Here is a 16916-nt window from a genome sequence, read left to right on the forward strand (position 1 = left end):
AATACCTGTCTAATTTTATTCCAATCGGATGTTATTTTTTTTCCATTCAGTTCAGATGAGATCAAATTATGAACCGAACCATTTATACACTAATCGTACACCAGTGCCTCCAATTGCCCTTTAAAACTCTTATAAAGCATCACTTGCAATGCACAAATGGGGTCAAAGTACATACAGTTGTATGTTGCACTGAGAGGTGCGAGATTTTTATCAGCAGAACATATTTACTGCAGATGATGTTTTATAACTGCAGTAAAAAAACATGCATCCCAGTTTGTACTTGAAATGCCATAATTGGCTTGTTTCTAAAAAAAACATTTGCACAGATTGTAAATAGCTTCACTTTACCGCTCAAAGAACTTCTAGCAGTCACGTGCTTTTCTCAGCATCAATGGTAATGTATGGAAATTGCCTTATTTGAATGTGCATATTGACATTTGTATAGCACGTGTGTTTTGGTGATAATCTGCTGTGGTGGTTAGTTAATAAAACAAAAGCGTTATCATTTCACACATCTAGAGGTATCATTCACACCATTGTCACACCGCCCTACCTTGTTCTGGTCCAACCAGTATAGGTAATGGCCATTCGGGTCCACTCGGAGTGTGACAGGCACACCTGCAGTCGAATCCTGTGGAACAGAAGTGAAAGGGTGCATGACGGGCGAGCGAGTTAGAAAGCCCCGAATCACGATCTGAACTTCTCTCATCCCAAACCGTATGATGATGATGATAATAAAGCAAACTATTTCATTGAATTCCCATTTTTTTTCAGCAACTATCAACGACAAGTTTTTTTCACCACCATAATGTAAATATTAAGGTTTGGATACTGAAAGAGACTATTGCAGATGGAGGTGTCGGGTACAGCAAAAAAGAGAAAAGTGAGTGGACAAAAAAGGAAATGGGTAAGCACACATACTGATATGTTAATTAATTAGCAAAAGAAAGCCTTATTGAGTCTCAATACGTTTTGAGGAGGATCCTGAAAAAGCAATGTTTGGGCAAAAACCATTAATAAGTGTTTTGTTTAATGTGGGAGGAAACCAGAGAACCCAGAGTAAAGCCATGCATACAAAACGTGAAACTCAATACTGCCATACCCTGACCATGCCGACAATACCCCTGCAAGCCCCGGTGGATACCCATCGAAGCGCTCACGAGGCTCAACCTGCTTTGCATCCGAGGTCTGACGAGGTCAGGTGCATTTTGAGTGATCATAATCAGTTCGTGATTTTGTGTTTAGCGGCGATATTTACATATTTATTACATTTTCCAGAACAATGTGCGATAACGTGGCATAAAACAAATATTTGGGGTTTTTTTTGTTTGTATGTCTATAAAGACAGTATAGTGATTATAATAAAATGTTATAATTTACGTAAAAAAAATTCAAAGCCAACAACAAGGTTATGGAGAGGTGAGGGTCACAGGTGATGAAGCTATGGAAGGGGGCAGAGTGGGGCTGGCTTATTGCATGGATTAGTGGCAATTGAAAGTTATTTGAATACTTTCACATTACAGCAATTACTTGAATACATCCAACATCGCGAAAACAGGTTCGGCAACTAGGCTTAAAGTGATATACTGTATAGTTAATTTTGCAAATACGTACGAAAATAGTGAATTTTCCTCACACAAGTCCAATTTTACATACATATGAAAACTGAGCAACGGCTTCATTTGAATATTCTTATGAGATAAATCTTGACTTAAAGCTTTCGTGACTGCAGGAATTCATATTCGTTCATTCATATTCTTTGGGTCTTTCGGGGCTTTCTAACTCACTCGCCCGTCTTGCGATCGAATCATCGTGATATTGTTATTATTTTTTCTATCCACGTGGCTCTACCGAAAGACTCAAATAATATGAATTCTTATGAGATGTTAATTTGAGGATCGTGAGACGACTGCAGCATTGGGAGGGCTTAATTTATTGTTTATGCTTATACATCAATTGATGTTGTGATTAAGACTGCCATGCTCGTCAATGCTGCTTTACAGACCTAATGTATAGGTAATGTATGACGCCAATATATATAAAAAGGGCTGAGTGAAGCTATTTTTTTGTTTTGGCAAGCTCAAAGTCTTGTGACAACATTAGGTGATACAGCCACAATGCATCTGAGGTCAGGCAATTGAACCCTGAAGCCAACATCACAAGCTATATGAATCCCCCATGATTACACCTGACGGACTGCCTATATATGCACTATAATACATATTTTATATGCATTACACACACTTTTTATTATTCAATCGCGCCGTTGCGTTTCCTAAAGCGCTAGAGCGAGCAGTTTGAAATCCTGGTCGATTGTTGACCTGGCCAATCATCCATCCGAGGTTGATACAATTAGTGCCACTTTGTGGGGAAGTCAACAGTGGGTTGTCCAATGGAAGACCCCCCCCCCCCCCACAACATAATGTGTAATTTCCAACATGATCACTGCTTCAATGCTCATTTGCTAAATAAATCAACTTGTCTTTGACCTGTGTTTAGTTTCCATGAAAACCGAAGTTGATAATAATGTTACCGAGGTTGATAAGCTTTCTTTGTGTGGCTACAATGTATTTGGAGCATGCTCTGCTGAACCGATAAAGTAAATGGTGAGCACACTAGCGCTTGTTACATTATGCATTCTTGAAATGTTAACTCATTGCAAATCATGTAGTCTGTTTTTTACCTGTAATTGTTAGTTTGAATCAATTATTATGGTGACTGTTTGTCGATTATTGGATGAAAGAGTTTATGTTATGCATGCATGCCAGATCATTCAGAAAATGTTGCATTGATTTATCAATTAATATTAGCGACTAAGCTTTGCTATACATGCCTCCAAGTGTGCGGGTGGAATTATTGATGTTGCAGGTATTTAATTCGTATACGTTGTAAGAAATTGGTTCACATGACTAGTGGCCGCTATATTCACCACAATAAAAAAAAGTGTATTAAATTAAATTGTGATCCTGAAGCACTACGATTCTTCAGATCATCAGGGGTGGGGGGGGGGGGGAGAATGAATAGTTACAGAAACTGCCTCATTTAATCATCATGAAAATATAACGTGCTGTAGGTAAAGGTTCAGCCCAAGAGTAACCTGCTCACATCACTGCTAGCAGAAAGGCCTTCACTAGAGGGAGCTCTAAAACAGTCCCTTATAGGATATTTTAGCCTGCTCTTCCCTGCTGCCCAGATGTCTTGGAAGAGGTCAGAGTGATGGCGCTCTATTCTATCTGCTGATCGACTAATTGCGGCGTACCATTTATACCGTTGGGTGGACATAACTTCAACTGCCGCGCCAGAAGAACAAGCCGGCGACCTCTGGATTACAAGGCCAGTTGGATTAACTATTACAGCACGGGATATAATCAACTAAACCTTTAAAGTATATTATTTTTTACGTGAAAATGTAGAATGTGCTTCACTCAATTTCCAGATGAAAAGCCATCACACGTTAGCCACTCTCATCCTATTATTTTTGGCTTTCCAAAACGTCGAAGTGCCCTTCAACCATGGTAAAAAGTCAAGGATCATGTGCTGTATTTCTTATTCTCATTTATTTGTAGTTGTGAAAAAAAATGTCATGTGTGCGTGATATATTCGTGTTCCCTTTAAAAGCAGTCACAGTAGTGTATATATTCAGGTCCTAGCAATCGCGGATGAAAAAACATTCCCTTTTTAATTAAATACTGCAAAACAAAGTCATGGCAACAACACAAACAAATCACGTTCGTATTTGTCTGAGATTTTCAGGGAGTGGGACATTTTGCTGTTGTCCTTTGGGGATGTAATTAACCTAGTCTAACAATAGAATTCTAACTTATTAAAGTAAGCGGCAATGACATTTATGCTTTTTTTTATCTTAGCAGTAACTTACTGCTGGGTTGAGGTGAAGTGGAGGTTGTGGTAGTTTGCACGCTGTCTATGAACCTGGCGACCCAAGTTTTGATCCTGGCCACGGCTAACATCAGTGGTGAGTGATATCAGAGCCGGTCCGGCCTCCCCCTCCCCTTCACCAACTAATACTGACCATTGTGATGAAGTATGGTCAAAATCCCCCTATATGAAGGCCTTCAATCATGGTGGATTGAGAATGGCTTGGAAAATATTTATTTTAATGCTCGTTTAGTTGACTTACAATGAGTCACATTCCGTTTATAGGCTATCAATGCGATGGTGTATGTATCAGTTTCATCATATGCATCAATGTTGCATCTGAATTCATTAAACAATGTTACTGACTACAATTATTTCATTTTAATAGTACTTACTTTATCAATGCAATCTCATCTATTATAATGCATTTACGCTCCTTTTTATGACAATTGTCTACATCCATATATCTTATTTTATATTTATAGAGCATCTTCACTCAAGGCCCTTGACATAGTTAAAATGCGGTGACAGAAGAGAATGGTGCAGATATTATTCAGACATAGATCCACAGATTACAAGATGTTACAAATGATAACTAGATTATACGTCTCCAAAATAACTCGTTTTAAATGTTATTTTATTCAAAACATCGAGTGCCGAGTATTACAGTAACAATGCATAAGCATGCCTCAAGCATGATGCTGCTATTTTATATTGCAATACCTCGTTGTCTATGTAAAACATCACCTCGATAGCTAGTCAGGGAACATTTCAGAAAAATATATAATTGATGGCCAAGAATAATGACGAATTGGCAGCCGAGGGATGAAATGTTTTCGAGATGGAAGACATCCCGCAAGGAGATGGAGTATAGAAATTCGCTTTTGTGCACTGGTGCGAGGTAGATTATTACACCACGGGATTGGGAGAGATGGCGTTGGCTTGGGAGGCTTTCATCCAGCAGTGGATTGACCATGGCTGATGATAATGACAGTTGATGATTCACATTACTATAATGAAGGGCGTGTTTCTCATGAAATTCATCATCGGTGCAAAGGAAATGAGCGGGTGTGGTGACGTGTGCCTATAAAAACACCAACAGAGGCGCAAGGTTGGTGGATCATGTGCTTGGGAAATCCATCTGTTGGGGTAGAAAGGTAGTACGCAAAATGTTTTCTGGAAACATCAGTGCTGGGCAGTTACATTTTTTATTGTTACTTTAGTTTTTTACACCAAAAAATACAGTCTCAGAATGGCAGACTTGAGATTTCATGGGGTTTTGCCGAATAAACAGCGCGTTGTGTGCGCATGACTTCCTTGCACGATTTAGAGGCATTCTGAACGTTTAAAGTCGGCATTCACAAATTCGCCGGAAGTTTTTTTTTCCCCAGTGCATTGTGACGTCACGTGCCAAGTGTTGACCGTCGCGGGCATTACAAATCATCGACCACTCTACGACCAATGCCATTGGTGCCCTGCAGCTCACACTACTCCCCACACTCCTGCGAGGGCAACGACCACGCATCTCAATTTCTGAAACATCAAATGGTCACATGCGATGGAAATGTCTGCCTATACAGTAGACATGCAGTATATATATGCCTATGCACACAGGGTTTCATTTCAGCTGGAGCTGTCCGGGACTAATTTCCGGAAAATACTCCCGGCCCTCCTGACGTGGGCTTCGGGAGGTTCGGCATGGGGGGAGAGGGGGGGAGATAGAGAAATTAAGCCCTGTATGTACAGCACGGTATATAAATACTGTAGAGAGGTTTCACACATTCTGGCAGTGTTCACTTGCACAGAGCGCGGCGGCAGGCATCTATCTGACCGCTGCTCGGATGAAGGATGAATGGAAAGATGCCACTGGCAGCACAACAACAGCACTTGAGAAACGGGCTGCGAAACCAGAATAGCTGCTTCTTTGGTTATGCCACCCCTGGTCATGCGAAGCGTTTGATGAAGCCATGGTTTCCCTGCCAAGGGTCTCTTAACACCACGACTGAGCCGCGTTGATCGACGCACAATCAGCACCGTCCCAAGTTTCGAGGCAATTGCTCGCAATGCGTGCAGTGACAATGCGTTGACAAGTGGTTCATGAACACGAATAATAAACAATGCAACGCGTTCGTCGATGGCACTGCCATGAAGAGAAATGTCTATGTAAAATAGGCGACGTTTTGGATAATCGCCTTCTTGTTTTTAGCAGAGATGGATAGCTCCGCTTAAATAAGGCAGGTTCACATTTGATCAGCAAACGTTTATCTCCGTGAACTCGTGATGCGTGCGCAGCACGTGGCCCTGGTAACGATTTTGTTCGTGAAGGGGCACGTCGTCTGCACTCATCACGTCTGTCCATCACCATCGGCAATTTTTCTATCCACTGCTAGGCTTGAAGGCAAAGCTGTCGCGCGCACAATGCTTATTGGCCTATTCATAGCCTTTATTGGCGTCCACAGTATCCCGGCGTACTGTGTGTTCAACACTTGAACAAGAATAGCAGCAAATGCCTGGCGGTGCCAAGACGGACAGGGCAAATGGGGGAGCGGGCAGTCCGTGCAGTAGTACATCACCGTGGGCGTACACCGCGATTGAAGTGTACTAAATAATAAGAGGACTCTTCGAGAGACGGAGGCAGGCACAATCATTAAGCGGAACAAACCCTTTACGTCCGCCGCGGTGCGTGATGCGGTCTGGTATAATGCAATCGCGGCTATGGATTTATTGTCCCTGTATTCAGTTCGAATGAATGACGGCGAGCAAAGGCACACATCGACCGCGACCGCGTGCCGTTCACGTCCATGACCACAAACAAACAAAGACAACGAAACGAAACGAGATTCACCACGTAGCCTTTTAAACAGGCTGATGGAGCAAGTGCAGTTCGCGACCACCTTTACGAAGGCTGACACGGCCACACGAGGAGGTGGGATGGACAACACCACGCCTGGACCCCGCCTTTGTCGCCCCCCTACCCCACCACTGCCGATGTTTACACACCGCAACAGGAACTCATTTAACGCCGAGTCGACCTAGGGGAGGCCCAGGAGCGGTTCAGACAATCGCGACTGATGTTGTTGGTCATGGTGCGGCTGCGTTGCGCAGTGCGCTCAGCACTCAACTACCGCTTGCACACACGCGCGTGTTTCTGCGTGACCGCCCACGGCCAACACCAAGTGACGATTATCCGAACTAATACCGAGCATCCCCTAGGTCAACTCGGCCTCAAAAGAGTACCTAGGCCGGTGGGTAAACCTCAGCACTGGGGAGACAAAGGCGCGCGGGCGTGGCGCTGGTCACCCACACGCGCTCGTGTGCCGTGCCGGCATTCAGGAAAGGTGCTCGCTCAGGGCACTCGTCCCCAACAGTCTGTAAGAAGGGACCTTTGTCTCTGTGTTTCCACATAGACAAAGGCCCCCCCCATCCCCCCGGGGCTCTAAAGGCTACACGGAGGGAGGGGACGTAGCCACAAAGACAAAGATCCCCCGTATAGCCTTAAGGCACTTTTGGGGCAAGTGCCGTTAGCGAGCACCTATGAAGGTTGGCCACACAGAGACACACACGCGGGCGCAGCAAAAGGTCGCCTCGTATCTGCCGTGGGACGGACTGCCGTGTCCTCCTGTCGACAAACACTTGTCGCGCCGGGCAAAACAACTAACTAACAAACTACCGGTAGAAGCAGAGCGCCAAAAAAAACCGGTGTCAATATCAGCTGATAGCAAGGTTCGTCTTGGAATGTTTTTTTTTTTTGACAAAGCCAAACCGAGCGCAACAGTCGTCGCCAAAATAACCAACACACACACTCACTCACACCTCTCTCTGGCTTGCGTTGTTCAACAAGCAGCGCACGGAAGCGCGCAACACCGACCACCAGACACCACACACACACAGCCACCACGGCGTGGGATATTGATCATCATCATCATCAACATCTCTCGCTCACTCTCTCTCTCTCTCAGATCGCGTACAGCGACGGCCAGCAGAACGGACAAGTAGGGTGGAGGTGGTGGCAGGGTGGGTGGCTAATGCTACTCACGTCGTCCCACTTTATAAACTTGTTTCCTTTCTTGAGGGCGTCTGGAACGCCGATCTGCTTGAGCTGTAGGGCGTGCACACCCGCACGCGCCCCGGCCATGTCAGCAGGCGAACAGCAGCAGCAGCAGCAGCCGCCAAGCGAGGAGCAAAGAGCAAGCGAGGAGGGAATTGCAGAGAGAGAGAGAGCTGGGGCTGTAGAGAGATAAAGGGCAGAGAGAGAGAGAGAGAGCGAGGTGGGGAGGGGTGAGGATGTACTCCCAGTGACGGCTGGTTGCGAGTGAAGGAGGCTGTCGTGCACTTCGGATGCCCGAGCGCTCTTACAGAGGCGCTCGCCACCACGTTCGTCACAACGCGCTTAATATTCATGATGCGCCTACGCGCAATGAATATTAATCGCCACCTGTGATTTTGCTCCCACAGCTCTCTCTCTCTCCTCTCTCTCTCTCCTCTCTCTTTGACGTTGTTCACACACTATCTCGCAGTCGCTCCAATCGGCGGTGCATTTTCGACGGCAGTTGTCGCTGTGTAATGCCGCTGGTGAGGTTTGCATTCATTGAACACGGAATAGAGAGCCCGGCGTAGGTAGGTTCTGTCGTTATCAAAGCGCGCGTCACGCTAAGCGGGGTGGTGGTGCACCTGGACTTGTAATGCACACCTGTGTTAGCGGACCCTGTCGGTGGCCGGTTGATTCATGCTTTGATTTCTGCATTTCAATGGGATATCACGTCTCAGTCCCGAAACAGTTACCGTAACAGCGGCACGGTGGTTATTTTGGCTCGCCATCATTATTTGTATTGTCCTGATAATGATGATGCTGCTGCTGTCATGGTGTTTGTGATGGTCTGTATGTGTGGTGGACCTGTGCGGAGCTGGTGACACACTGGTTAGCGCGTTGCGCTGCGAATCTGGCGAGCCGAGTTCGATTCCCGTTCTAAGGCCACCAATACCGGTGACGAATTATCCGAACTGATCATGGTCCTCCCCTACGTTGGCTACATCCTCAAATAAGCACAGTATCTGGTGCGGTGTGTTAAATATCGTCACTTGTGAGAAAGGCGGCTGGACGTGGTGCTGTGGAGTGGTTTGCTGACAGAACTTGTCCCTAGAGTATGTTAAGGTTATATACAGGAGATATTTGTAGAGGTGTGTGTGCTTGGGAAAATATGGAAAATATCTTAAGGCAATAATCCCTCCTCCGCTACAACGTTACGAGTCCACTGAAATTATAAAGTACTGCATCGTAACTACTATAGCCTCTATGACTATCAATACATTTCAAAACTAAGTCTATTAGAGCTCACAAACATAATTCGCGTGTTTCAACGATCATATTCAATTATGTTAATGTTTGCAATTACCGCATGTCAATATCACCCATTACCACCCACATCATTTGTTTGTTCTACCTTGGTAGGACACGGTAGGAATGTTTATACAGTTTAGTTTATTTTGAAGTACCCTGTGAGCCAAACAGCTCTTAAATCGGGCTTCATCAACAAAAACAACACCGCTTCTCGACAAGTCACAGTATAAAATCAATCAATAATAAACAATAACAGACAATACAAATACAAAATTGCTCGCAAATCATAATCACAATATAAAATATATTTTTTAAAGCAAATTTTTGTTAAATATATATTATCATCCAATACGACGCTGTATCTCTAAAAATACTCATTTAAATCTGACATAGTATACGGTTAAGCGTTTCTATATATGTATGTCCGTCTAAAATAATAGGGATACATTATAGAGAAAACTTGTATTTCAAAGTCTCTCCGTGTGTCCCACCAAGCTCAATATGCGATTTAGAATATTTTACCATCCTCGAAAGATACGAAGCCAACTCAATCACCTGTTGAGAACAAAGTAAGAGGGCCATTATAGATGAGTGGGGTATTTATGAATGGGTCAGCTCTTTTTCAATTAAATTTTAGTTTATTAAATGGACAATATTCTTCGAAAAACCCCTTAATAAAACTGGAGTAAATGTGCAATCAGAACATTTAATGGAAAAGTGGGTCATTTTGGTATGTGTCGATTGTCAGTCGAATATATATAGAACATTGTGCGATATAGATTGTACTCGATGTAAGACTGGAATAAAGAAATCTATTTTGCATTCTAATGCGGCATCTTAACGGCTGTATCTGTAATTGCGTTTATGGGAACGCAGAAGTGACATCTGTCAGCTGCTCAAGATAAAAGAACACTGGCTAATCGCGCCCTCTGCCGAGATAATTGGCAAGTCCTTTATACATTATCATTGCGCTGGAAACAATTGGATAAGTCAATACGGTAATATAATAGGGAGTGCTGCACGTCGATGACATATTTAATGTGTCCTAGATAGCACGATGGTTGAGCCACTGAACAAATTCGTGTTAAAAATTGTAACCAAAAGCGGTGCCAATCCTACGTATATGCCACGCTAGTCACTCACCGCACGGGATATTGTCGCCGATAATCGCTAAGGGCAACGTTGGACTTGCAATTGAGAGGTCGCCGCTTGTGCGATCTCCTGGCGCGGCAGTTAAATCAGTCTGTAAGTTTCTTGAATTCCCTCCCCCCACCCCGGCTTGTCCATCTAGTAGTATAAATGGGTACGCAACAGTTCATCAATCGGCACCTCGCGTGTGAGTATTCCCACCTATCCAGGATATGTGGAGGAATAGGCCAAATTCCGTCTACAGAGGTTCTCTACAGCTCCCTATCGTTGAGGTCATTCTGTCAGCAGTGGCGTGAGTCGGTCATTGCAAAGCTGGACATTGGTTTTGAGTCGTTGCATACAAATGCAGAGTTTTACAGTTTTAGATGCATGACGAATGCATTCTCGATGTAGCAAAATAGTTATGTTTCAATCATATATCTGTCTCTCCACGTAAAAATATAAAACATATATCTTACACAATTGGCCGTACGGCCCTCTGGAAATACCTAATTTCTGCAGCCTTGAATAAGTGCAAGCAAACTCTGGAGCGGCTTCGACATAAGAGTGTGGATTCTATATGGGTAGTGTCTGCATCCAAAGTAGCTTATTGAAGGTGATCGCTTGACTTCGGTGACTAATCATATCCATGTTAGAGACTTCAAGCCAGCATGACTTAAACGCCGAGTGTAAACCTTCGACCGTGGATTTTAGCTACCTCACTCACTAAACCGCGTCGTCTTTCGAGGCCGTCGCCGCCTTGCACAATCGCCCATCGGAGGAACGAGTCCATGCGCTGGCGATCAGGAGAGATCATATTGCCCTGCTTGTCCTGGCACAGTCAGCAAGGTGTTACGTGGGCGACCAAAAAGGACAACAAACTAAACACCAAAAAAGCAGTTCTAAAGACACGAGTTTCCAATATATTAAAATTGCATAGCTCCAGTGGCTTCCTAATATTGACGGAAGAGCTTTCCAGACGGCCGCAGAAGTGCACATGAAAGTGCACGATGCAGTGACCGTCTTTGTTTGATGGCTAGCCAAAAGCCGCTGAGAGGATGACCAGAGTTCGCGTGATGGTTTATGCTCCTTTACGAGATCAGCAAGGTATTTCTTAATTTGTCACAATCACTTTGTGTGTATTGAGTGCGGCCTTATAATGTATTTGTTCAGAAACTGGAAGCCAATGAAGCTTGGTGGCCACTGGAAGGACATGGTCGGATCTTGCAGTACCCTTCATGACACGTGCAAAAGAATTTAGTACAGCCTTGTAATGTTTTTGCCAGACGTCCTGTAGAGTAGTGAGTTGCAATATTCGAGCTTTGTCGATACTATGCTACACGCCACCGTGTTGGCTATGTCGCAAATATGTCGTAGAGCCTGATATGAAAATTGCAGGACCTGACTATATTTTGCAAGTGGTGATCAAAAAACATTCTCTTCGAGTATGGTGCCAAGGCTCTTTAGATGAGTAGAAAACTGAATCCTGGAGTCTGCAACCGCTCCACCTGCTCCCTCCACAAATGTTTTCGCCCGACTCTGAGTGCTAACGAACAGAACCTCCGATTTTATCCGGATTTAAGCAGCATTCCGTTTTGTGCAAACCACACGTGCACCAAATGATTCGGAGTAAAATAATCCATTCGTGCGATGTTTCCAAATGGCGCACGTCTTCACTGCTGAAATGTCGTGCCGATGTGAGCAACAGAAGTCCACCGAGCAAACTCAGAATTCCTTATTCTTTCAAAACCACTTTAGAATTTGTGGCGCATGTTGGAATGATTGTAGGTGGTCAAAGTCGCACTGAGTTAATGTCCATGTCTCAGATGCATGCATCCGCACCGACAATATCGATCACACGTACAGCCGCAATTTTATCTGAAGGCAGCGATGCATTTGACGCGAGACACATGAAAGGCCATTCTTAATGCAAGCTCGCTGCCAATCCGATGCGACGCGTGATTTTTGCTCGAGAGCCGCTGAGCGAGTCTTGCAGGTTACCAAGATAAATGAGCTGCTAAACGCTTGCGACGATCTGGTCATTCATGGCCGGGTTCGGCGCTGCTGGGCCAGCATCCGTACTCTGAATCTTAATCTTGACCCGCGAAGAGATGTGTAGCCCTAACTTTAAGTATTCGTCCTCAATTGCCATCAATTTATGAGACTCTTGACTGGGATCCGTTATCCATTGCATCAATATCACCCATCAACCGCCGGTGTTTAATTCAATCTGGTGTCTGAATTGTGGAGAGTTGTATGGTCGGAGCCAGGTCACCAATACCTACATACAAAGCCATAAAATGTAATGCGTGTACATTTTTTATTTTATTTCTGAATATATATTTGTATGGTTTAGTATACGACGCACATAAAGTGGTTTCGACATCAATTATGTGGCGTCTTATTCCGGGACTGTTCTGCCACTGCTAACTGAGAGTTCCGAATGGAAATGTATTTTCATAGTGACGGCACTGATATCATAAAAAAATGTGCTTTTAACAAATGTTGTGTGTTGTTTGAAACCTTTGCTCATAGGCGTAGGCATTTATGACATTTATACGAGATTATATATAATTGAGTTTATATCGCATAAATACTCCACTACATCAACAGGTAAGTGTGTCTAACGAGCCGAAAACTTGTGGGCAACACGTTAGGGATTAAAACGATGCGTTATGAACGCAATGTACAGACTACAGCACAGCACAGCAAAGTGGGAGCGGGAGATCGGCCGGTGGATTTGTGCGGCGTCCGCAATGTTGCGGGCACTGAATCGGGAGCAGAGTTCTCGGACAAAGCTCTCGGTGTACAGGTCGATCTACGTTCCCACCCACACCTGTGGGTCATTAGCGTTTAGTAGTGACCGAAAGGATGAGATCGCGGGTACAAAGTGGCCAAAATGAGGCTTCCCCGCAGGGTTGCCGGGCTTCACCAATCTCTGTGATCCGAGCCGCTGCTGCCCCTATAGATCAATGGGAGCCAGTTGAGATGATTCGGGCACCTGGTAAGGATGCCCCCCCCCCTACTCCCCCTGGAATTCTACCAGGCATTACCCAACGGGCGAAGACCCCGGCCCAGGACACGCTGGCTGGACGATGTCGCTCGGCTGGCCTGGGAATTCCCTAGGAAGAGCTGGTGTCTGTGTAAAGTCGTGTGTGGTGTCGTCGTGTGGCCAGGGAAAGGGAGGTCTGGACCGCCCGACTCAACACCCTCGCCAGGACAAGCGGATTGAGAAAAGAACGACGAGTTACCCCCCTTGCCTGGCCCAACATTGTTCTGAGAAATGAATGTATGAATAATGAGCATCAATATTTGAACAAATTGACCGTTTAGTGAGGTTTCCTAACTGGCAAGCGAATAACTAATTCAACGGACGCTCTGCATGCACGGCATCATTGGTTCACGCTCGCTGGTGACTCTTGGAAACCACATTGTTTCTGATCTATGAGTTTATAAAGATATTTTACATCTATTATATTGTTTTTTGCTTTCTAGGTGACCGTAAGGTTACCATATGGATTTCAAATTTATCTGTTATTTTACATTCGCAGATTCATACATGATTATTCACCAATGACTCTCATGCGTGATATAATGTCCCATTTATAAATCCCCCTGGGACATTGCCACGTACCTCACAGGGGGTCCGCGTACCCCCGATTCAGAACCACTGGACGAGATGTCGTATAGACATATTGGGCTTCATCAGTGCTGTACCGCAGCACTGTGCTGCCCTCTGCTGATTACAAATGTACGCGCAGCTCAACGTCGTTGTCATCATTACCAGTCACTGCATTGCTGGGTCAAGTTCCTCCCCAAGCCGTCGCAATCTCTTACGGTCCAATCCACCTGGCAGCTGCAATCGAGCTGTCTTGTGAATTGAATCGCAACAATTCACGCCCCCCAGGGATGCCACAAACAATGTGTGAATGGCTCCATGAAAACTTTTATTTTGAACAATTATTCATGTGTGGTGACTACAGGAGTGTATCGTACTGCGTGTTACTCTCGCCAACATGGACATGATTGAATCAACACAGAATCATCGCGAGGGTCATTGTGGGGAAAATATCAAACGGTGGATTCACACCATTGCCGTCGCCTTGATTACTCTTGTCTCGCCACATAAACAAAATAAAAGTACTGTATTCCTGAACACAGACTACCTGTCGGCCAACGTCTTTCTGTGAGTGCACAGTTTCAGCAGCATTAATTCAGTACAAGCAGTCATTTGACCAGTTAACGACATCCAGTGGCTTTTTAGAATACTTGCTTAATTCAAATATTGTGAACTGCCAGATGTTATAGGCAAGGTCCCTCTCTTTAAGATCTAGCAGTTGACGAGCAATGATTCAAGAAATCCTAACTGCTGATGAGAAACTCGTGTCGAAACCGGTTCAGAGTTTGCTTGTGCTGAATTCATGCTGTTGAAGTAAAGCACCACCAGAAGGTCGTTCGACTAATGACTTGTGTAATAAATACTTTTATTTTATTTTTCATAATAGAAAAGGATTAGGATGAGGTCATCATGCCGGCCAACACTATTAATGCCATTACACCTCGAAGCCGCTTCTGGTCGGGATTGTGATTTTCTCAGCTGATTATTTCCTCCAAGTTTTGCTCTGAAAAGTTATAAAAGCACGAGTGCTGTATTTGACAAAGTCAAACAACTTCTCAACTTGCGAGTCATAGGGTTTTCTTTATACTGTACTGTAAGAGGAAACCAGTTTCATGTTCGTCTCTGCATTCATGTGATTGGTGATGGTATTGTTAAGCGCACTGTTGACCAGGTACGACAGTAAGGACGTGCGAACAGCATGACACGTTATATATCAACTTATAGTAGTAGGTTTTTACCCTTTTTAACTGGTACAAAACTGACACCTTTATTCAAGGCATCATGTTGGCAATAACCACAACACAAGTAGTCAAAAAAGCAAACAAAAAGAAGCAACTCTGATAATGATAATAATATGCACTGTCCTTGAAGCCGTCTCGGGTGTGGACCAATCAACTTCAAGGACCGTGCATATTATTATCATTATCAGAGTTGCTTCTTTTTGTTTGCTTTTTTGACTACTTGTGTTGTGGTTATTGCAAACATGATGCCTTGAATAAAGGTGTCAGTTTTGTACCAGTTTAAAAGGGTAAAAACCTACTACTATATTTTGCCACTGGTAAAAGAGATCTCATAGTATCAACTTATACTTTTAACAGTGCGCATTCCAGATCACACGAATACAATCAGCTGTGTATAATATTACATGTATTGTCCATTAGCTGTAAAATACGAATACTGTATTATCCAGTATAATTTTTTTTAACTGAGTGAATTATGTATTTATAATAAATAGAAAATAAAATGTCATTCATGCGCTTCGCCCTACTTATTTGCTAACTGTTCAGAAAGACATCGCGAGAAGGAATGATGGCCTTCTGAGACGCATTCCAAGGAATATAATTCTAAGGAATAGAATGCATCTCGGAGGCCATCCGTCGAGGAGAAGGAGTGATGAAATAAGTTCATGTGCAGATGCTGGGTTGGGTTGTTACATTGTAGGATTGTGGGAGATGGAAACAGCTTGGGGAGACATTCATGCAACAGTGGATTCACTATTTCTTATGGCTTAAACAACGAAACTGAAAGTAAAATGATCAGGGCTGGCATTGAATATCAGGGTCAGCAGTTAGTGTAATCTTTTAAACATAATATATTGTAGCGTGTACCGCTTTAGGGAAAACTTAATTTAATCATGAAAAACATACCAAAGTAACCTAATACGGTTTTCAATCATTTCATATGATCTGTCATTACATTATATATGGATCGGAAACAGGAACAACGAAACATGAAATATAATGGAACAGAAACTGAAGAGTGTGCAAATAAGCACTGCTGTACGTATTCTCGGAATTAAAACGAGAAACAGAGGAACACGCACAATGCATCAGAAACAATTTCCAAATGACATGATCTTATTGACTGATTCAGAAAGTGTGCAGGGATCATCTCGTATAAATGACGGCAGATGGACGACACTGGTGTTGAAACAAGAGCCAAAATGGGCAATGCACGCGCAAGAGGACAACCACCGTCCACCAGGGAGATAAGTGACAATGAGATCAGCTCATCTGCAGGAGCCAACATGGAAGTTGGCATCGATAGGAGCGTGACAAAACGGCAAGCGAGCGCGCAGCGCAACCTTCATCCAGCAGTTGACAGAACAAAGTTGATAACGATGATGGGTGGTTGTCGTGTTGGTATTGCAACAGCTAGTATCATATTTTTTATGAAATGTAATTCATTACTTTATCTGAAAAACAACATTTCTTTAGATGTTTAGTTCCCACATTTTTTGTGTACGGTCAATGTTTTCAATAAAAACAGCGTTTGATATATCGAAGTTTTTTTTTATGTCCCATCCTATTTAACGAAATAGATACGCATCTAATGTCTCCATATCTCTCCACATTAAAAAAAAAAGTATTTCCTCTTGGTCCCACGGGCTTTTTGGGAGTAAATTTCAGCAGCATGGATTCTGAACCGGTTTTGACTTACAGAATCTCATCAGCA

At 43.7% G+C, this 16916-nt stretch overlaps 1 protein-coding gene across 3 annotated transcripts in view; it reads right to left on the reverse strand.

Moving 5' to 3' along the window:
* The window catches only part of PLCB1 (phospholipase C beta 1), a 192698-nt gene extending 184496 nt beyond the window's left edge, over window positions 1-8202 (reverse strand). For all 3 annotated transcript variants that reach the window (XR_009755687.1, XM_061559167.1, XM_061559168.1), the window contains exons 1-2: window positions 7913-8202; window positions 554-631 (exon numbers count right to left, since the gene is read on the reverse strand). Coding sequence is in view for 2 of the 3 variants with exons in the window: in XM_061559167.1 (XP_061415151.1) it covers window positions 554-631; window positions 7913-8011 (177 nt within the window). In the remaining variant the exon portion in view is untranslated. The remainder of the gene's footprint in view (window positions 1-553; window positions 632-7912) is intronic.
* Between the last annotated feature and the right edge of the window lie 8714 nt (window positions 8203-16916).

The sequence above is a fragment of the Lethenteron reissneri genome, chromosome 25 (assembly GCF_015708825.2).
Source record: "Lethenteron reissneri isolate LAM-NWPU_2019-01 chromosome 25, ASM1570882v1, whole genome shotgun sequence".
In the NCBI taxonomy this organism is placed as follows: Eukaryota; Metazoa; Chordata; class Hyperoartia; order Petromyzontiformes; family Petromyzontidae; genus Lethenteron; species Lethenteron reissneri.